At 34.9% G+C, this 21,777-nt stretch overlaps 2 protein-coding genes and 1 long non-coding RNA gene across 10 annotated transcripts; 2 read left to right on the forward strand and 1 right to left on the reverse strand.

Moving 5' to 3' along the window:
• Positions 1–883: 883 nt before the first annotated feature.
• On the reverse strand, positions 884–4,403 carry LOC112795800 (uncharacterized). 3 transcript variants are annotated; one of them, XR_003198947.3, is made up of 5 exons: positions 3,983–4,403; positions 3,853–3,908; positions 3,185–3,267; positions 2,086–2,178; positions 884–1,103 (listed from the first exon to the last, which is right to left on the reverse strand). It is a non-coding gene; the product is annotated as an uncharacterized lncRNA (long non-coding RNA). The 3 variants fall into 3 exon arrangements; XR_003198948.2 differs by having other exon boundaries at positions 884–1,100; positions 3,983–4,327; XR_003817992.2 differs by lacking the exon at positions 884–1,103 and adding an exon at positions 1,821–1,943 and having other exon boundaries at positions 3,983–4,295.
• A 7,948-nt stretch (positions 4,404–12,351) lies between these two features.
• LOC112795811 (uncharacterized) lies at positions 12,352–15,337 on the forward strand. Of its 6 annotated transcripts, none has more exons than XM_025838001.2 (8): positions 12,352–12,574; positions 12,657–12,844; positions 12,976–13,315; positions 13,592–13,786; positions 13,903–13,992; positions 14,149–14,207; positions 14,690–14,840; positions 14,986–15,337. In XM_025838001.2, the coding sequence occupies exons 3-8, from the start codon at positions 13,007–13,009 to the stop codon at positions 15,067–15,069; spliced, it is 888 nt and encodes a 295-aa protein (XP_025693786.1). In that variant the 5' UTR covers positions 12,352–12,574; positions 12,657–12,844; positions 12,976–13,006; the 3' UTR covers positions 15,070–15,337. The 6 variants fall into 6 exon arrangements, with proteins under 6 accessions (XP_025693786.1, XP_025693769.1, XP_025693778.1 ...); XM_025837984.2 differs by having other exon boundaries at positions 12,677–12,844; XM_025837993.2 differs by having other exon boundaries at positions 12,400–12,574; positions 12,677–12,812.
• A 2,166-nt stretch (positions 15,338–17,503) lies between these two features.
• On the forward strand, positions 17,504–20,949 carry LOC112795835 (phosphatidylinositol 4-kinase gamma 5). Its single transcript, XM_025838019.3, has 2 exons — positions 17,504–17,795; positions 18,379–20,949. Exon 2 carries the CDS (start codon positions 18,657–18,659, stop codon positions 20,586–20,588), a length of 1,932 nt encoding a protein of 643 aa, XP_025693804.1. The 5' UTR covers positions 17,504–17,795; positions 18,379–18,656; the 3' UTR covers positions 20,589–20,949.
• Positions 20,950–21,777: the final 828 nt, after the last annotated feature.

Below are 21,777 nucleotides of genomic sequence, written 5' to 3' on the forward strand. Positions count from 1 at the left end.
GTTTTTGACCTATGGTCACGGTTTTTCTGCCGTGGCCTATTCTCTCGTGGCTATAGACCTATGGTCACGGTTTTTTTATCTATAGTCACGGTTTCTATGGCCACGGTTGTAATGTTCAAATTCTGGCACTTTAGGCCACGTTTTTTTACCGTGACCATAGGTTAATCTATGGTCACGCGATAAAACCGTGACCATAGCCCATCTATGGTCACGGTTTTGGCCGTGACCATAGTCTCTATGGTCACCCCTTCCCAAAACCGTGACCATAGATAAGGCTATGGTCACGGTTTTGGCCGTGACCATAGCCTCTATGGTCACTCCACCCAAAACCGTGATCATAGCCATATCTATGGTCACGGTTTTGACCGTGACCATAGCCTCTATGGTCACCCCTTCCCAAAACCGTGACCATAGCCATATCTATGGTCACGGTTTTGGCCGTGACCATAGCCTCTATGGTCACTCAACCAAAAACCGTGACCATAGCCTTATCTATGGTCACGGTTTTGGCCGTGACCATAGCCTCTATGGTCACTCTACCTAAAACCGTGACCATAGCCTTATTTATGGTCACAGTTTTGGCCGTGACCATAGCCTCTATGGTCACCCCACATGAAAACCGTGACCATAGCCTTATCTATGGTCACGGTTTTTTACCGTGACCATAGCCTCTATGGTCACCCCACATGAAAACCGTGACCATAGCCTTATCTATGGTCACGGTTTTTCACCGTGGCCATAGCTTATCTATGGTCACCCCTCCTTAAAACGGTGGCCATAACTTATCTATGGTAACCTGTTTTATTTTATAATTTTTTTTAAAGCATAATCACATTCCAAAATGATGATAATCACAAAATAAATCTAAGAATGAGAAATTCAATAAATGTAAATCATAAAAGTTTCATTAAAAAGTAGATATCCATTACAACACTAATCAAAAGAGAGTGTAATTTATCCATTACATGTATTATCGAATAAAATCTCTTATCAAAATGTAAAGAAGACATCAAAATAATACATTTAGATAACCAAAATCATTATAAGACCCATCCCATCTTATATTTGTATTGAACATATTTTCTTCACATCATATCCTCCTGCTAGCAAAAGAAATAAAGAAGTTAGAACAGAACAAAAATATTATTGATGATACATGCAGTGCAGTTGAGTAATGAATATGGAGCACAAGTTAAGTAAGTCAATCAGTATGAAAATTTCAACCACTAAATAACAAGGAGCATTTGCATGTGGTTTTGAGCCATTTGGTAATGTTTATATGTTTTTAATCTATCTTTGAGTGGAACTTCAACTCCCCTGTTGAAGTCGCTTAAAACTGAAAAAAATCCAGCACAAAGAAACAACCACAACCAAAATAAAAGCTTAAAAAACAAGGTAATACCGAAATACTATTATTAGCTTCCAACCCATCAAACAAATCAAGTAATCAACACCAGCGAAACAGAAAAACCAGATTGAGTGTGATAAACGATAGTCTCGAAAATCCAGTAGTACAATTCGGATATAATTCTTGACTTGCTTCATCTACGAGCTTATAAAATCTCTTCACATCTTCATTCAACCCATTGTTCTCCTCTTCAATATTTGTCATATTTCCGAATGCATCACGCAGTAACCCGTCAATATCATCAACGCCCCCTCGATCATCCATGTCACTGTTTACAACTGTTGGAATTACCGATTCTCCATGATTAATCCATCGTTTATAACCTTCGACAAACCCATAGCAAATAAGATGCTCATGTACGTCTTCTCGTTCACGCCAATAAGTGTTTCCACACTTTGCACAAGGACATTGGATTTCTTTTCCAACCGGTTTTCCAATTACGAAGGCAAACTCTAAAAAATTATTTACACCAACTATGTACTCGTTCTCAAATCTTGGTAAATCCATCCAATCTTTTGACAAAACATGATTAAACCTAAGAATGCAAATATCTGAACTTACTAAACATGATCTAATAAGTCAATTATAGAGACAATCTAGCTACCATATATCCGCTTACTACCCTAGTTAAATGTGCTATCAAATTATTATATATGGCAATTACGAGATAAACTTACTGCTTAGTTCCTTCATTTTGAGATGCCATATGAAGTTGTTATAAACGGTGCCGCAGCAACTTCTGTTGTCTTTACCAGTACGAAAAAATTATCCTGTACACAAAACAAAGTCAAAATAATCACCTCTAAATTAAATCAATCCAGTAGCATAACAAGATCACTAATCACTAATCACAAATCACAAATCACTTGTCATAAATTCAAAATTCAAAACACTCAGTGCCATAAGCCTATAACAAAACTGCAGCTTAACAAGTCACTAATCAACATTTTATTATTACTTTATTTATTTTGTGTAAACTATCTACTAGAGTGTGCATCTAAAAATATTTTCAAGCTTACAGAAATTTTAAAAGTTGAAAGTAATGCTAATATTAAGAATCGTTTTTTTTCTTTTTGGGTTTTGGAGAATAAAGTTATTTGTAAGAAGGCTATTATAAGAAATCTCCAATTTGAAGGCCATGTTATCCACGGTGACTGTGGCCTATCTACACAATATATATATATATATATATATATATATATATATATATATATATATATATATATATATATATATATATATATATATATATATATAAGAGGCTATTATAATAAGAGTTCTCCAATTTGAAGGCCATGTTATCCACGGTGACTGTGGCCAATTTACACAATATATATATATATATTTTTTTTTTCTTTTGCAGAACTTGGGTCTAGTGAACTTGGGTCTAGTGACCTGGATTCAAATTCAATTGTAGCCTTTGAAAAATAAAAAATCATTTAGTTGGAACTATGATATGGGCTTTATGCTAGAAATGTATCATTTAGTCTTAAGAATCAAACACAAAAATTAGTATTTTTATATTAAAGTCAATTTACAAGTATTTTTTTTTCATTCAAGTCACTCATGGAAGGGGTTCACTCAATGGACCATAATTGAAACCAAAAATATTGAAACTTAACTAAATGATCGTATGAACATAAATTTTTTATTCCTGCTCACTGTACAAATACATATGTAAACTACTATTGACAAGAGTTTAAATACAAGTAAGAATATCATTAGCTATTGATTTGAATATGGGAAAAATAAAAGTTCATTAACCATACATCTAACCTCCAATATTCCAGGGAAGCAAAAAGAGAGAAGATCCAGGCATTTAAGCGGCCACTTTTTTATGGAGGATAGAAAAATAAGACCTGAAAAAATTTGAATATGACTGTTAAAAGGTACTCAGAATCATAGATAGTTAAAGAAAAAAATTGGTATAAGATAAATTGAACTAGGATTGAGACATTGAACACATTGGTAGAAGGCTTGGTATAAGAGTTTAAATGCAAGCAAGAATTTGAATGCGTACGTCAGACCAGGGATCAAAAACAAATCTACAACTTGGATTTGGAACAAGGACAATAATGTTAAAGGAATAGGCAAATTAAAGGCTTGGTGAAGAACTTGCTACTAAATTTGACAAGTCTAAAAGCCACCCTGCTGCTTTGGCAAACCCAAGTATGGAGTGGCAAAATGGGAACTCTCAAAAGCTTGCTTATCAAGAGAATATTTACTCATGAAACGCAATTCCTTTACCTATATCTTCAAATTTTGCCAAGTATGTCTTAACATTATTATTCGAGTTTTATAATTAAGTTTCAAATCCATTACTAATTAATGAACTGAAATGCACCGAGATTCATGAAATCAGTAGCTCAAGGTGCCAAGAACCATGTGAAATCAGCACAACAGAAGGCTAATAGCAACAATTTTATTTCATATATGGCTCGTACCTAATGAGATTCGTGGAAGTGATTCGGGGAGCCTTGATTGCAGCACGTAAATCCCTCTTCGCAATCCAAAAAGAAGATTATCAGGAAAATAAATTAACAAAATCTAAAACGAAAAAGGGAAACGGCGTACCAAGCAGCAATGAGAACTGAGACACCGATGGAGACGCCGATGGCGACGACGGAAAAGGTGTAAGGAGAGATCTTAACGAGCGCAGTACCCCAAGAGCGGACGCCACGCCACTAACCTTCGACGAACGGAGAAGCCAAGGAAGATAAAGACGATGTCCTTAGAGCTTGGAACGGCGGCGGCGCCAACAAGCTTCGGACGGCGGCGACAATGGGGGCTAGGGTTATGAATTGGGGAAAGAAAGAAGGGGGGTTGTTTCAATTTCCTTAAGTTCACGCGGTTCTATTTCCTTCAGTTTTCCACTATAGCATAGCTTAAGAAAATGAGTTTATTTTAATTTTTTTAAATTAAGATAATAAAATTGATATATTATATATAATGAGCCTTATATTTTTATTTTTTACAAATTTATTTTATCTAACATACCAAGAATTAATTTATCATACGCATTTAAATAAACAAATAAAATTAACCACTCAAGTAATTTAAATTAATTACGATATGATGAATCTTTTATTTTAATATTCTACAATCATTTTAAAAAGTTTTAAATTATTTTTTAATTTAAAATTATTAATAGTATTCAACCTAATTTTATATTTATAAAATTAGATATAAAATTTTAATATTTAAAGTAAATTATATAAAATTATTATTAGTTTTTAATTATTAAAACTTTTTTATTTTAAAAAGAAAAAAATTTAAATTAATAAAAAATACTTAAAAATTTTACTTAATTAAAACTCAAATGATTAAAACTATGACTATAGACTCCTTTAGATCACTCCCAAAACCGTGACCATAAACCCTTTTAGGCCACCCTTCCGAAAAACTGTGACCATAGATCCTTTTTGGTCACTGTAAAAAACCGTGACCATAGACACCTTTAGGCTACCCCCCAAAACCGTGACCATAGACCCTTTTAGGCCACCCTTCCGAAAAACCGTGACCATAGACCCTTTTTGGTCACTGTAAATAACTGTGACCATAGACACCTTTAGGCCACCCTCCAAAACTGTGACCATAGACCCTTTTAGGCCACCCTTAAAATCGTGACCATAGACCGCTTTAGGTCACCCCCCAAAACCGTGACCATAGACCCTTTTAGGTCACCCTTTTTGAAAAACCGTGACCATAGACTCTTTTAGGCCACCCCCAAAAACCGTGACCATAGACACTTTTAGGCCACCCACCAAAATCGTGACCATAGACCCTTTTAGGCCACCCTCAAAACCGTGACCATAGACCCCTTTAGGTCACCCCCCAAAACCGTGACCATAGACCCTTTTAGGTCACCCCTTTTTAAAAACCGTGACCATAACCCCTTTTTGGTCACTGTAAAAAACCGTGACCATAGACCCCTTTAGGTCACCTCAAAAACCGTGACCATAGACCCTTTTAGGCCACCCCCCAAAACCGTGACCATAGACCCCTTTAGGCCACCCCCGAAAACCGTGACCATAGACCCTTTTAGGTTACCCTTTTTTGAAAAACCGTGACCATAATCTCCTTTTGGTCACTGTAAAAAACCGTGACCATAGACCCCTTTAGGTCACCCCTCAAAACCGTGACCATAGACCCTTTTAGGGCACCATTTTTTAAAAAATCGTGACCATAGGTACTCTATGGTCACCCTTTCCAAAAAAACCGTGACCATAGCTTTTTTTTTTGGTCACCCTAAAAAACCGTGACCATAGATGGTCTATGGTCACAGTTTTTTACCGTGACCAAAAAAATCGTGGCCATAGACCCAAAATATTGTAGTGTACGTAATTGCCTGTATTTATACGAAAGATTAGAATTTTGTAATAATTTATATTGAATAATGGACCAAATAGTTAAGTGATATGTGAAAATATACTCAATTAGCATTTGTTTATGCGTTTATTTAGTTAAATTTAAGATAATAATATTTTTAGTGAGTTATTGATTTAGTTAAATATTAATTAGTATTTATTAATCAATATTTATTTGTGTCTTTATTTTTTTTCTTAAGATTGAGTTAATAACCTGATGTAAAGTTTATTTATATTAGTATTAATGCAGTGAGTGTTGATTTACTTTTAATTTCGGTTATTAAATACTTGTGTATTAAATATTTATCGTATGGCTGTCGTCGTGGCAGAAATTTCTATTGTCGCAGATGGTGAATTTGCCGTGGAAATGGAATTTAGTTCCAGAAAAGTTGTTACTATGGCGATGAAAGATTATACCATCCGAAGATGTGTAGACTACCAGGTGTATGAGTCGGAGTCGTTGACATTGTATGCCAAATTTACACAGTATGGGTCAGAGTGTGATTGGATTATCAGGGTTAGCATGATCAACAGAAAGTACTGTTGTGTTATAATGAGATATAATGGTAGTCACACTTGTACCAGAGCCACCATTTCTCAAAATCATTTGAAGCTGGATTCGAACACAATTGCAAAAGCAATAACAGTAAGACTAAACCCAAAACAAATACTTCTTTAATGAAAACACATCTAGCCTTCTTGAATCTCATCCAATGACTTCGTAAAGTGAGCAAGAGTAAGAAATCTATAACGTCGGTCTCCATGGTTCTAGTTACGCCACCAAATATGATTTATTTCATTAACACAACTAAAACATAAATATGAAGATACGATGTAAGTAGATAATGTTACTTGTTTGTAAGCGAAAAAACTGCGGAGTTCCCTAGGAATCAGCGCAAAATACGGTAGACGGATCTAAGCCCAAGTTAGCAGAAGTGTTAGCGGGCCATCGATTTTCTTACAGTCAAAACAAGATGTCATGCATGGCGCCCTGTATAGGTGTTCTAGGCATGCCGATCCCCAGCCATACTGTCTGATACTGCCAAAGAATCACGAAAAAAAGACAGAAACTTTCAGTGCACAGATGCTCCAGACTTGTCTCCAAATAAGATCGTACCAAATAACAACATAATGTGGCACTTCACGTACCTCAGAATACTGTTTTCGTCAATCAACTGTAAACGTTCTTTTAAATCTCGAAGCCACGTCAATTTTATGCAGCTTCCTCTGTAGTTTGACTTTCTCGTTGCAATCCCAAATTAGTACAAACACTCAACTTCTAAGGTTTCAAAATTGCTCTTAATCATTCCTGTGACTGGAAGACCGTTCGTCGGAAGATCAAGAATTACAGTCACATCTTCCAGTGTCACAGCACACTCACCAACCGGAAGGTGAAAGGTGTGTGTGTCTGGATGCCACCTTTCAACTAGAGTATTTACCAGTGCTTACTGATATTGAACTATTCCAATATGAGAAACATGATAAAAACTAGTAAATTATAAATGTTTTTCTGCATTTTCATGGTATCGATCCGGAGGTAATGAGTGATTACATATCAAAATCCGTGAACTCTACAAACACATAACAAACTATTAGTCAAATCATTAATAATTACTAATTTACTACTAAAAATTAATATTTTTCTAATTAGAGTAACTAATTTATTAAACTAATGCAAAATTTTCTATTAATTAGCTAATTTAGTAACTACCATGTATCAATAAAGACAACTAAAACAAATAATTTTATTACATCCAATTTAGTACACAGTTCACTACACAAGACATATTAATTAAATTTACACAGCTATCATAAATAAAAACCAATTAAAATAAATAATTTTACTAAATCCAATTTACTAAACTCCCGAGTAATAATAATTTAACTTCTAAATTTAATTAATAATCCTACAAATTATTGCGAATGCTTTTTAATTTTTAAAAATTACGATATTATTATGCATATTAATTATTTTAGCCATACTGTTTCCTAAAGTAAACATTGAATTGTTTCTTACATAATTATTTATTTATGAGAAAAGGACAAATAGATCCCTGACCTTTTGTCCCGCAGACATTTTTGTCCCTAACCATTTGAAAATACTTTTAAATCCCTGACTTTCACAAAACTTAGACGAATGAGTCCCTCCGTCCAAATGCCTCCGTCAGACTCAACGAAAAAGTTTGACATGGCTCCCGTTCTAATGACCTGGCGTGACAGATTGACACATGGATTAATGACTGGAAGGGTACTTTCAAAAATTGGACAAATAAGTCCCTGAAACTAAAGCCTACTTTGTTTTGCGTTTGGCCCTAATCCTTAAACTAATTACTTTTCTTTGTGGAGGTTAGTGGTGAGGATCCCTATCTTAAATTGATGCAGATAGAATGGTGGTGTTGAGCTGATTTCTGGTTTGGATTCGAGTGACCCGATTGGTTTTGGAATGGATCCGGGTGCGATGATGAACAAGGGCTCGTTTGGGAATGGGGGAGGCAATACGGTGCCATTTAGCTTGGCGGAGATCTGGCTGTTCCCGCAGGCCGTCAACGCTGCTGGAGGCGGTGTCTTGGGACTCAGGAGGCTGCAGTTTGGCTTGGGACAGTTTGGAAATTTCATTGCCAGTCCCAACCGGGAACCTGGACTGGTTGCTTCAGAATAGAAGGCGGCCAGCGGTGGCAGTAGTGGTGGTAGTAGAAAGAGGCGTGAATCAGAGGAGGAATCCCCTAAGGGTATTTCCATCAGCAATGTTGCACCTAATGTCGTGGTAATTTTCATTATTGCCTCTGTTTATCCAATTATTACAACTAATTTACTGTGTCTCGAATTAATAAGAGAGAATTAAATGAAAAAAACATGTTCAATGCTAGTATTTTTTATCTCTGTTTCAGTTGAAATAATGAAAATGGATTTGCATATAGTTCATGTTATACTTTCTAGTTGCAATTTGTTTATGTAGTTTGAATTAATTGTAGTGAAAGTATTGTGAATTGAATTCATGTGTGAGTGTCTATGTGGTTTGGGCAGAATGATAGGGATGGAAAAGGCTTAAAGGAGGAGGAGGAGTGTTTGGGGGCAGGAATGAAAGCCGTGACGCGAAAGTTTAGGGAGGGCCAAATGCAAAACAATGCAGTTTTTAGGTTTAGTGACTTATTTATCCGATTTTCGAAAGTATCCTTCCAGTCATCAGTTTATGTGTCAATCCGTCACGTCAGGTCATCAGAACGGGAGCCACATCAGACTTTTTCGTCGGGTCTGACGGAGGCATTTGAACGGAGGGACTCATCCGTCCAAGTTTTGTGAAAGTCAGGGATTTAAAAATAATTTCAAATGGTCAGAGACGAAAATGTCCGTGAAACAAAAGGTCAGGACCTATTTATCCTTTTCTCTTTATTTATTTAGTCATATATAATTTACTGAAAAATAATTCCTATATCACTAATACAATTTCTAACTTACTATTAACAATAATAACTAATAGATAAATCCAATTCTTATTTAACTAATAATGTCCTACTTAATTATTAAAACCTCAACTACAATAATATATTTATGTCAGTTAAAAAACTAACAATAAACAAATAATTATTACCGAAAAATAAATATATTATATTTTACAAAATCTAATTATTAATCAAAATTTCCAATATTATTACAAAAAGTATACACCAATTTAGTTTATTTATTGTTACAAAAAATTATTATAATGTTAAAATTAATTATAAATTTTAATTAATTAATTATTATTGAGTTAAGAAATTAATAAATTTAATTAGTGATGACAAATATTATTTTTGAGCAAAATAAATAATTAGTGTTGATTAATTATAAGTGCATATTACTAATTATTTAATGTTGCAGGCCAAAACTCAATATTGCAACAACCTAATATAAAAGCAAGCAGCCCAAACTGATTGAAATCAAGAAACAAGGTTGGCGGGCTATAAAACAAGGAAAGCCCAAAGAAATCAAAGCAAGATAACTAATGGGCTGAATTTGAGTAGAACCCGATCCAAGCCCGAATTGATTTCAAATCCCTCTCACTGGCATTCACCAACTCAACGTTCTTCTCTTCTCTAATCATGTCAAATCACAAACTTAGAAAAGTAAGAAAGAGAAAGAGAAAGCTTCTTCCTTAAGGTGATCATCAAAGAAGTAAGAAAGAGAAAGTCCAAGCTTGAAACTCAGAAGTCTAATCACCCATTTCAAACCAAATCAAGTTTAGGTTAAAGATAACCCATTTCCTTTTACATGCAACACACTTTCTTCTCTTCATCTTCAACTCTCTGCCACTCCATTTCGGGTTATATGGAAAAGAGAATTTCTGTTCCTCACTACTGTGCATCAACGGTTGAGAATACGTCTTGGGGACCAAGTTGTGTTTCAATGGTCAAGATCTAGGTTTACCATTGAAGAAATCTTTTTTGATGTTAAAGTGGCTTTCGGTCAACCAAGGAAGGTCAGAAGCAAAGTTTCCATTATGAGGATTAATGGAAAAAAGTGAGACTGTGGGTTGGTGAAGCTCAAGACTCAAGGTATTGACCTTGGAAGAAGAACCCAGCAACATGCAAGGAGATAAAAGAGGTTTGCTGCTTATTCAGAAACTAAGGAGAGATAACCAGAGTATTGAGGTTTTGTTTCTGAGAAGTATTCTTTGAAAAGGTTCAACTAACTGGACAGTGTATCCTAATCAAAGGTGCATTCCGCCAGTATGAAGAACTGAATCAGAGGTTTGATGATCTGGTTTTCGCATAGCACAAAGGATGTTGATGAAGTCAATCTCCCTCATGTTTTACAGATTGTAATGTACTTTTCTATGTTTATCTTTCTGTAATTTTTTGTGAGAAAAGACATTGTGAGAAAGCTCAAGTAAAAGCCATGAGTGGAAAAAGGCTGAGTGATACACTTGAGAGAAAAGCCTAGAGTTACTTTCTGATTTCTTTAGGTTGGTTAAGTGTCTTGTATCTTGTACCTGTTAGGTATCCCTTTCTTAGTTGGGTTAGCACTAAGAGTGACTAGTTAGGTGTTAGCATAGCCAATGTCAAGTTAGGTTAGAACTTGAGTGTGAAATTAGTGTATGTAATACCTTTAACTATAGTGGAAATTCTTCCATTGTTGTGGAGGAGACTGGACGTAGGTTGCATAGCACAAGGCAACCGAACCAGGATATATGCTGGTGTTAGCTTTTCTCTTCTCTGCTATGTTCTATTTTCTGATATTCATGAGACAAAAATAAATTGTCTCATAAATTTCCGCTACTGAGTACAAACAGAATCAGAATTGAAAGTTTGATTTAAAAGGTCATAACAGCAACTTAAAAAGAAAGGCATAGATTCAACCCTCCTTTTCTAAGCCTACCACAACCTTCAATTATAATTTTTAAAATTATTACAAAATTTTTTTAAAATATTCTCTAACTAACTACATCTAAACATATATATTTCTATCTATTATTTAAACATATATTCTTAAATTTTTAATAATAATAATAATATTTCTGTCACATATATATGCCTAAATTCAATTTCTAACAACAATAATAAAAATTAAATTTCTAACAATAATAATTATAATTCTGAAATATAAAAAATTTAAAAAATAAACTTACATAATCAGAATGGCAGAAATAATTTACAATATGAAGTTCAGGACAATCAACATCTTTATATTTGTATTTCTTTGGCATTGTAATTTTTTTCATGCACCTAGAAAAAGAAGTTGCTAAACGATGAAGAAGAAGAAGAAGAGAGAATGGCTGCTGATGGATTGAAGGAGAAACTGATTTCGGAAGGATGGAATGGGTGCAGGAAGGGAGTATGTTGGGTTTAAGGGGCACCGTTATGGGGAGCTTGTCATGTGTGACACGTGGTGAAAATGGCACAACTCGGACCGTCCGTGAGGTCACCCTTAAATCGGACCGTCCGATTGGACAGCTTCAACTCGCACCATCTGATTTCTTCTCCCCTGACACCACACCCTGGTAAAGCACGCATGCACTCCATATTCACATCCTACTCTATCCCCCTCCATATGAAAATTAAAAAGCGTCTTGACCACTATACACTGAAAAAATAACTTTTTGCAAAACCATGTGGGGAGTTATAAAAAGGCCTTATGCCAGCATTTGTTTACATATTCAGATAGAGATACAAAATTATATTATTATGTTCAAAGACATTAAAATAGTATATTTTATATTTTTTTAATAAGAAGGTTCTTTCTAATAGGAAGCTACTTCTTATTAAAAAAGACATAGAGACATTAACAAGAGACACAATTATTTTTTTTATTGTTATTCTCATTAATTTTTTATAATTATGTTTTTTATTATTATATTTTTCTCTTCAAATTTTTTCTATGAAAAAAAAGTAAATTAAACTTTCATAATTTATTCTAATTTATTATCAAATAAATATAAAATACTAATTTTTATATCTCTATTTTTTTTGTGTCTTATTCTTAATATTTTATTTCGTACCAAAAATTAGAAGCCACCTGTAATCCTTTTTTTTGTCATACACTTGTAATCTCTTTAGTTCAAAAATTTTAAAAATAGAGATTAGGTCAACGGCCCAGCCCAATCAAATATTCTCTCATAAAAAAACGATAAAATTAAATTTTGAAACCGCCTTTAGGGAAAAAAAAAAAGAAGAGAAAACTCTCTTTCTTGTTTCTTCTTTCTTCTTTCTCTTCGCACCAAAAGCAACATCAGGACTTGGCGGTGGTGGCGACGGCGGCGAAAGTGACAACAGCCAACAGGAACGGCGGCGGAAAAATGTTTCTCAAATCAGTCCGTACACATGTAACCATTTGTCAATTTGAAAATTTAGGGTTTCATTTTGATAGCGTTTCTTGAGTTGTTTGATTATACTAACATAAGCTAGATTGATTGTGCTTGATGCAGATCGAAGTTTGCGTGATTGGACATGCTTAACAATAAGAACAAAAGCTTTTTCTCAATGAGCTGCGACGAGTTTATGGATCTTTCAAGAATATTGTGTTTGATGAGAATGCTCACACTTGAAGAAACTTGTGCCAGAGTATGATCAATTTTTTGTAACAAATTGATTACGTAAACCACTCTTTTCTCTGTCTAATTTTAGCTTTTAAATTATTTTGTGGAGAGGTTTCCTCAAGGTTCATTAGTTACTCATCATTTCTGTTAATTTAACTAGTCTTGTGTCTTGTGGTGGCTAATTGCAGTTATCAGTTTCTGTGATTCATTATTTTAGCCATGTCGGAAGCGTCGAAAAGTTTGGGTGGCCATGAAAGAGTAGGACCTGATTACTTTGGTTATTATTCTTCTGAAGTTGTTAATCTGTTGTCACAAGATGAGGATGCTTTGTCTGTTGCTACCGATGCGTCCGAGGTGCCTCAAAATAAGTGTGGAGAAGGAGAGAACAATGCAGTTGGCACCAATGGCAATTGTTCCGGGGAATTGTTCAGTGATGGCATTGGAGCTGGGCTTTCAGACCTGAAAAAGGACAGATTACGATCACTGCTCAGACAGAGTGTCACTACTCTTTCGTCCGAAGTTGATGAGGTATATCATGCAGCTTGAATCTGTTCTGGTTGTAATTAAAATAACTAAATAAGGCCCATTGATGATATGATATTACCAAGAATGTTCATCGCATAAGCTCTACAATTTTTCATATAGAAATTTAGATATTGACCAACAACATTGAATATTGATACAAAAACAATATTGATGCATGTTTTGAAGCTGCTTCAATCGATACATTGCATACCTGCTGAGTTGCTGTCTTGATTGTTTAAGGAGTTTGGGTATGTTACTGATTGTCAACCGAAAACGCAGGTGGTAGACCCTGTTTTTGCTATACATCAATTGCAATCTAAACAAAGAAGTAAAAAACAGACGCTGGATCATACAGCTGTTGCATCAAACAATGCTCAGCATATTCCTTGTAAAAAGTCAAAGATCTTATCACCGCCCTCTTCAGCTAGCCTCCATGAACAATTTAGTGATGTCAATCCCACATGCAGTACAGAGGTAAGAGGTATCATTTTCATTAAGATTCTAATTAACATGTGTCTGTAATTTAGTGTACTAATGTGCTCAAGTATTGCTAGAAACTAATTTTTTACTTCATCCCTTTTAACACTTAGGTGAATGATGATCTCCAGTTTCTATTAGAGAATGACAGTGTGGAGGTTCAGGAGATGGTGAAGAACTGTGCAAATGAACTGAATGGAACAGTAATTCTTGAAAATTCTGTGTCTAATATTGATCGTCTTCTTTTAGCTTTTAGATTTCTGTGTCAAAATCATTGCATTTGTCATTTGATGTTTGTATTATATATAGTGCATGCATGTAATGCATGTATCTAATTGGTGTTTATTGTTGACTTTTAGTTGGAATACATGGAAAAACAACTGGAGGTACTACTTGATGCTGTAACGTCGAAGTGCAGGTATGCTGTGATACTCTGTCAATATGTGAAGAATGCTGATTCTTGCATGCTTTATTATGTGTCCTGATAAGTTGACATTGGCATAATATTGCAATCAATCTTAATATAACAAGTGAGATAAATATATCAGTGGTGAACTTTTCTGCTGTTTCTTTCACGAATGCATTGTTGGCTTGAAATCTAAGTGTCCACCTTTCACCACCTTATCAATCCCAAATGTAAATTGGCATTGGATTTTGATAAATGGTGAACATACTTTACTCTGGAACTTGAGATTAAAGTCTCATGCATGGCCTTGAATGAGAACAGTAGTGAGGAATCCTCTTTCCACCTTTGATTCTTCACCTAAACAGAGCTTCTAGCCTATTTTGTAACTGCTATAATATCAAACTTATTTGTCCTTTGTGGTGGTTATGAACTATAGTCCCCCCTTCCCCCTCCAATATGAAAAAAAAAAATCTGCATAATTCTAAAACTTACAGGCCCATGACCCTTGGTGAGAGGCAACAGCTTCAGAGAATGATTCAGAAACTACCAGCAAAAAATCTTGACCGAATCGCTGAGATAATTTGTCGAAGTAGGCCTACAGAACAACCAAATTGTGATAAAATCTTTGTTGATCTGGAAAAAGAGGTACTACAATTGGGATTATGATATGATGATATATTTCTTGGTTCCATTGTTATATTGCTTAGTGACTTAGTGTAATTTGGGTTATGGATTATGATCATGATTTACATTATAAGTTGCTTATTATGTTATGTTACATATTCTGCAGGATAATGCTACACTTTGGAGACTGTATTATTATGTTGAAGCTGTTGAGAAAGCCAAAACACTCTCTTGCACTCAAGAGGTTTAGTTTTATAAGTGCTTTTTGAAAACTTGACCTCTAATTCTAGTTCATTAGAATTCAATATCAACATTAAGAAAATTCATTTGTGCTGAGTATATAGATTTTCATCTTTCTAATGTAGAGGGGGTTTGGTGATACCAAATGAAGTATCAACCATACTTTGTGCCCCAAATTGGAAGCATTTGACATTTAATTAGAATTTTTTTTGAGCCCCTCTTTCCCTATCTTGACATTTATATTTTGAAGAAATTAAATGCAAAAAATTCATTTACAAGATGGTTATGTACTTATGACTTTTTTTTTTTTTGGTCGGTAGTTATGTACTTATGACTTATGTGTCTATTTTTTTGGGTCAACTTATTTCTTGCTTCTTTTCTTTTTTGGGTCATGGTCACAAATGGGCCTACCATGTTCTGCTTTCTTGGGTCATGGATTCTCTTTCATGAAGACTGGGTTACTACTTTGACTCTAAAAGAGAGTTTAATTTACAGCCCAAAAAAGGGTTAACTAAAAGACCGATAAGAAAAACAGAGGTCAATTTAATACTACCAATGCATTAGGCTTTCTCAAAGATCAGATACTTGACCAACTCATCTGGGTTTTTTGGATTATCAATAGTTTAATTGTTGAAAATTATCTTTATTCATTTTAATCTTTGTGTATGAGTGACATTTTTGTATTTATATAACGGTGCAGATCAAAAAATAAATGTGACAGATATACTAACTAAATTCCGATATTAAATTAGATTGTCCTGTTATTATTACACTTCTGTTCTACCTGTTGTACAGTTATGACAGAAATTGTACCACTCCTATAAATCAAGGAACATGCGGTAAACAATGATTATGTGCTGATATTGTCATTTTTTAAATTTTGCAGGAACTGTTTGTATTTTTTGAGATTATTTTTTTGTTAATAGTATAAATTTTTGAGTATTATCTAAGTAGTCTATCTAAAAATTAAATAACTAAAATAAATGAATGATAGCGATATTTCTATTATAACAACTTGATTGGTTCTTAATAATATTTTTTAAACTTGTAATATTTCAACAACTAATTCTTTTACTATTAATTGATTCCATATGTATTAACAAAATACTCTTTCATTAGTGATTAAATTAAATCGGTCTGTTAACTACTAATTTATAAACTTACTGATTTGTTTTGTTACATTTTGAGATCTAAATTGCCAAAATAATAGTTGAAAAACCACTATAAATAAATAAATAGATTTAACTAATTTATGTTCTAAAAGCACATTTTAAAAATATAATAATAAAATTTTAAATATTTTTAATGTATTTAATACATTCAATACATAAAAATAATAATTTTATAAATTTTTTATAAAATTTTCTTTTATAATATACTTATGCCTTTTTAAGACATAAGTTAGCAAAAATTCTAAATAAATTACCCCAAATTCAGTGATTTGGAGGAAATTCCAAGGTTGTCAGGGTACTATAGGAATTTCACATGGCGCGAATCCATTGGCCATTAAGCTGTGCGCGCTCACAGGATTACTCAACGATGATCACTCTACGGGAATGGGCCCCAATAATTGCGATAAAGCGCCCCATTCATTCGCTGACATTGCTCCCTTTGACCGTGACACAATGACACGTCACTGTCCAATCCGTTTTCGCCACGTCATCATGTTAGACGGTTCTGATCTCTCCTTCCTTCAGGATCAACGGTATCTGATCTCATATTCTAGACTATTCTTCTCACGTTTGATCGTAGAGAGAGAAACCATGCAAGTAAAAAAGAGTGTACTTATTTTTTTTTCTTTTTTCTTAACTTAATAAATCTAGGTCAAGGAAAGAAAGAGTTGAGGAATGTAACAGATTCTTATTTAAGATTGGAATTTGAAAATAAAAAATATAAAAGTAGTGCCTTTTCTTAACAAAGTAAAATTTTAAAACTATGTCAATTAGCTTGCCATTTGTTAATAGTATAAATATACAAAAAAATATTTTTTCTATAAAAATCTACTATTTATATTTTAAATTATCACTATAAATATTTAATTACGTATCATTAAATATGAAGACTGTTTTTAAATTAGGGGATGTAAGAGAAGATTTAATTACATATCAATAAATGTGAAGATTGTTTATAAATTAGTAATTCTTTTACTAATATAAAATTTCACAATCCACAATTAAAATATGTTTTTGGCTTTTTACTTCTTAACCTGTTAAGCTTACTTAATTTAAGACAAGAATTCATATTCAATAATTAAGACCCCCATTAAATATTTACAGCACACGTGTCCGAATCCAATATGTCAGAAGAAAACATAAACAGTGCGTGTCTTTCATCACAGAAAAAAGAATGAGTAAGAGAGAGAGAATGAGGGTTAGTTTTAACCGTGGTTAGTTTTCGACCACGAGTCAATGATTCATGAACCCGTTTGAGTTAAAGAACGTTCTGAGCAACGAGGAACCAAAAATCAATGAATAGAAAAAGAAGAATAAAACCATTACTCACACGTAAATATAAAAAGAGAGAGAAAGGGTTTTCTTCTTTTTCTGAATTCATGTTGTGAATTTTAATCAAACCCTTCCTTCTCCTCCGAGTTAACTCGGAACGAGTCCTTTCCCCCTAATACACACACAACTCGCACTTCTTCTTCTTCTTCTCCTTCTCCTTCTTCTTCTTCTTCTTCTTCTTCTTCTTCCGATTCGATCCCCAAATGGCAACAACAATAATCATCATCATGTGGTAAATAATAATAATTTCTTCGCAGTTCTTTTTTTTCCCTTTCGATTTCTTCGATCCTTTTTTTTTCTCAGCTCAATTTTATGGTTTCGATTTTGGAAGCCTTCTTTTATTTAGCGTCAATTTTGTGTTTGTTCTTTTGAGTGTTTGATAAATCTTGCATCTTTTCCTTTTTTTCTTTAATATATCATTCAAATGCTTATCGGTTTTTTCAGGTTTGTTTTAATTTATTCATTTTTAAAAATAATTTATTAAATTTTAATGCTCGGGAGCTTGACAAAAGAGAAAAAAAAAAGCAAAAAATTTGTGCATGAAATGCTTAATTTTTTAACTTGTGATGATGAAAATGAATTTTAGGAAGCATGAATTTGCCGAGTCTGGATCTGTGTTTCTATGTTGGGAATTAGGATTTTGTGAATAGTTCCCATATAGGAGAACCGTGTGTGGCAATAGAAATAAGCAATCAAGAAGCCTTTGATATTAATATAAGCTCATTCATGTATGAACCAAGTTTGATTTTTCTGTTTGTAATATTTATTATGTTGTTATGAATTATGATGGAAAATATTGGTATTATTATCTGCAGATTTATTGTTCTTCCATGTGGGGATAATGATGATGGCTTCAATGTAGAAAACCAGCTAGAATCTATCTCCATTTTGTTCAACTCTGGATCTGTGCTGATATTTGGATCAAATTCCCTTCCAATTAATGATTGTTGGGGAACAAGAGATCCGTCCCTCAAAATCGCCGTTGGCTTTGGAGTTCTTGGCAACTACTGCGAGGGAAGAAGCTTTCTTCCATCGCCGCCAGCTCTGTCGCCGTCTGTGAAAACTGTCTGATCTCAGCCGTCAACCACGGTTCATGTCTAGTAAATTGGACAGCCCAATTCAAACCCAGATGGCTGTGGCAGTGATGAGGAGCCCTTTAAGCACGGAGTACCGTGGGGGGAACAAGAGCATTGAAGGAGAGAAGCAACCTGCTGGGAGGAGAAGGGTTTTTGTGCAAACCGATACCGGGTGTGTCTTGAGCATGGAATTGGATCGAGGTGACAATGCACATACTGTGAAGAGGAGGCTGCAGGTTGCCCTTAATGTGCCTACTGAACAGAGCTCACTAACATTTGGGGATTTGGTCTTGAAGAACGACCTTAGTGCTGTACGGAAGGATTCACCCCTTCTTCTCACAAGGAATCTTATTCATAGGAGCTCATCCACACCGTGCTTGTCACCTACCGGACGTGATATGCAGCAAAGGGACAAGAGTGGGATTATTGAGATATTGGGGCAGTCAAATCACCTTAATAGGATGAAAGATATGGTTAAAGACATTGTGAAGGCAATTAAGATGGGGGCAGATCCAATTCCTGTTCATAGTGGGCTTGGGGGTGCTTACTATTTCCTGAATAGCCGTGGTGAGAATGCAGCAATTGTGAAACCAACTGATGAGGAGCCTTTTGCCCCAAACAATCCGAAAGGTTTTGTTGGTAAAGCTCTTGGACAACCAGGTCTGAAGCGCTCGGTTCGGGTGGGGGAAACAGGGTTCAGGGAGGTTGCTGCTTATCTTCTTGACTATGAACATTTTGCAAATGTGCCTCCCACTGCCTTGGTGAAGATAACTCACTCAATTTTTAACGTCAATGATGGGGTCAATGGGAACAACACACAAAGGAAAAAGCTGGTTAGCAAGATTGCCTCTTTCCAGCAGTTCATACCTCATGACTATGATGCAAGCGACCACGGGACATCAAGCTTCCCAGTCGCTGCTGTGCACCGTATAGGGATATTAGACATTAGGATTCTTAACACAGATAGGCATGCTGGCAATTTGTTAGTTAGAAAGCTTGGGAGTTTTGATCAAGTAGATTTAATTCCCATTGATCATGGTCTTTGCCTACCAGAAGCTTTGGAGGATCCTTATTTTGAATGGATTCATTGGCCTCAGGCTTCAATTCCTTTCTCTGAGGACGAACTATCTTACATTGCGAAGCTGGATCCTGCTCAAGATTGTGACATGTTACGTGCTGAACTTCCCATGATCCGAGAGGCGTGTCTTCGGGTCTTAGTACTCTGCACCATTTTCCTCAAGGAAGCAGCTGCTTTTGGTCTGTGTCTTGCTGAAATTGGTGAGATGATGACTAGGGAATTTCGCAGTGGTGAGGAGGAACCCAGTGAGTTGGAGGTTGTTTGTTTGGAGGCAAGGAAGATGCTGGTGGAGAGGGAAGAACTGTCTCCCTCCCCGAGGACTGACTTGGGAGAAGACTACTTCCAGTTTGATATAGACTGTGATGAAGCTGGGTCTGATTTCAATCCAAAGATGGCCATGGATGATCCTTTAACAAGATCACCTAAACCCATTTTTGGGAATGGGTATGCTCGCAGCCCCCTCTCAAAACTGGATGAGAGCATTGAAGAGGGAGAAGAGGGCAGTGATGGCGAATATCCTGAAGGTCCTGCCAATCCTACCCATGATGGAAATATCCCACCCGTTTCAAAACTTTCTGTGTCACTGAAGAACACCATGCTAAGCGAGGCAAGCCAGAAACATCAGACATACTTTGGAGGGAAATCCGATACTGATGCCTATTTTGCAAATACATCATCTGGTCATAGGAGTGCCAATGAGCAGCTTCCTGCAAGCATAAGCTTTGTGAAGTTGGTTGATATGACTGAGGATGAATGGACTATGTTTCTGGAGAAGTTTGTAGATCTGCTGTATCCGGCATTTGCGAGGAGGAAATCCATAACCTTAGGTCAAAGACAGAGGCAGAGGCTTGGTACGTCGTGCCAGTTTTGAAGTTGAGCTTATATACTTTGTTCTGATAGAGAGTGACTATAGAATGAAGAATAAGGCTTTTATAGGTTTTCCGGGAATGAAGGGTTTGCTAGGATAGTGTTATGGTTTGATGATATATATGGATGAAGAGGATGAGTGTTTTTAGTGTTTGGGAGTGAGGGTAGGATGAAGAACTGATGTAAATATGCTTGGTATCAGCCAAGTGGTAGGCCAAGTAGAATTGCTTGTAGTTTGATCTTATGATTTCATTTCTTCTTTTCTCCAATCACTTTGTGTTGTCTGATAAATAATATGTAGGATTAAAATCTTGAAATGAAGCTTATGTATATAATGAAAAATGTCTTTCCCTTTTTGTTCTTAATTTGTTTGCTCCTTCAATCTACATTTATTCTCAGCTCTAAACTTAGATGCATAACTAGTGACTGGGATAAGGGGTCCTGATTTCCAGTTTCCATTTTCCCATGATTGTGTTACCAATTCATTTTAAGGATAAACTTTCCAGCGTTATTCTTATACATTTGTAATCAAATCTGCTTACTTATCCATTTTCTAGAGTTATGCCAAATACTACAGATTAAAAGAGTTTCTTGAAACATACAACTTTTAATTTGTGGACAATATTCTTTTTTTTTTTTTGGGTACCCGATAGGTCAGGGACTAATCTGTCGCGGATATGAGCTCTATTTAAGGGTATGCCGCTGGTTAATGGGTTGCTGCATGCACAAGGCGCGATTCGAACTCCTGACACTTGTTTAAGCGGACGAATGAACTGACTACTCGACTAACCCAAGTTGGTTAATTTGCGGAAAATATCTTTATTGATTCTAAAACTTAAATAAGGATGATTGTGCTTACCCAATAATAATACAGCTAATATGGAATCTTACTTTATTTTCCAAGAAAGTTTCATAAGACTCTTAATTTTTTATAAATCAATGCTAAACCTCACACATCCGTTATTGTGTAATTACTAACAATTGGTGTTCTCGATTATAAGCTATTTGATAATAGATTTAGTTTTGATATTTACGTATTAAATCTTTTGTTATATAGTTACATAAATGAACTCAGCCTGTTCTGTTAGATTTTTTATATTCAACGTAAAATTTTGTCTAATTTCAATAAGATGAATATAGAAACTAATATTGTATAATTAAAACATAACAAATTGAATGTCTTTGATAATAAT

Source organism: Arachis hypogaea, chromosome 1, assembly GCF_003086295.3.
Source record: "Arachis hypogaea cultivar Tifrunner chromosome 1, arahy.Tifrunner.gnm2.J5K5, whole genome shotgun sequence".
Lineage (NCBI taxonomy): Eukaryota > Viridiplantae > Streptophyta > Magnoliopsida > Fabales > Fabaceae > Arachis > Arachis hypogaea.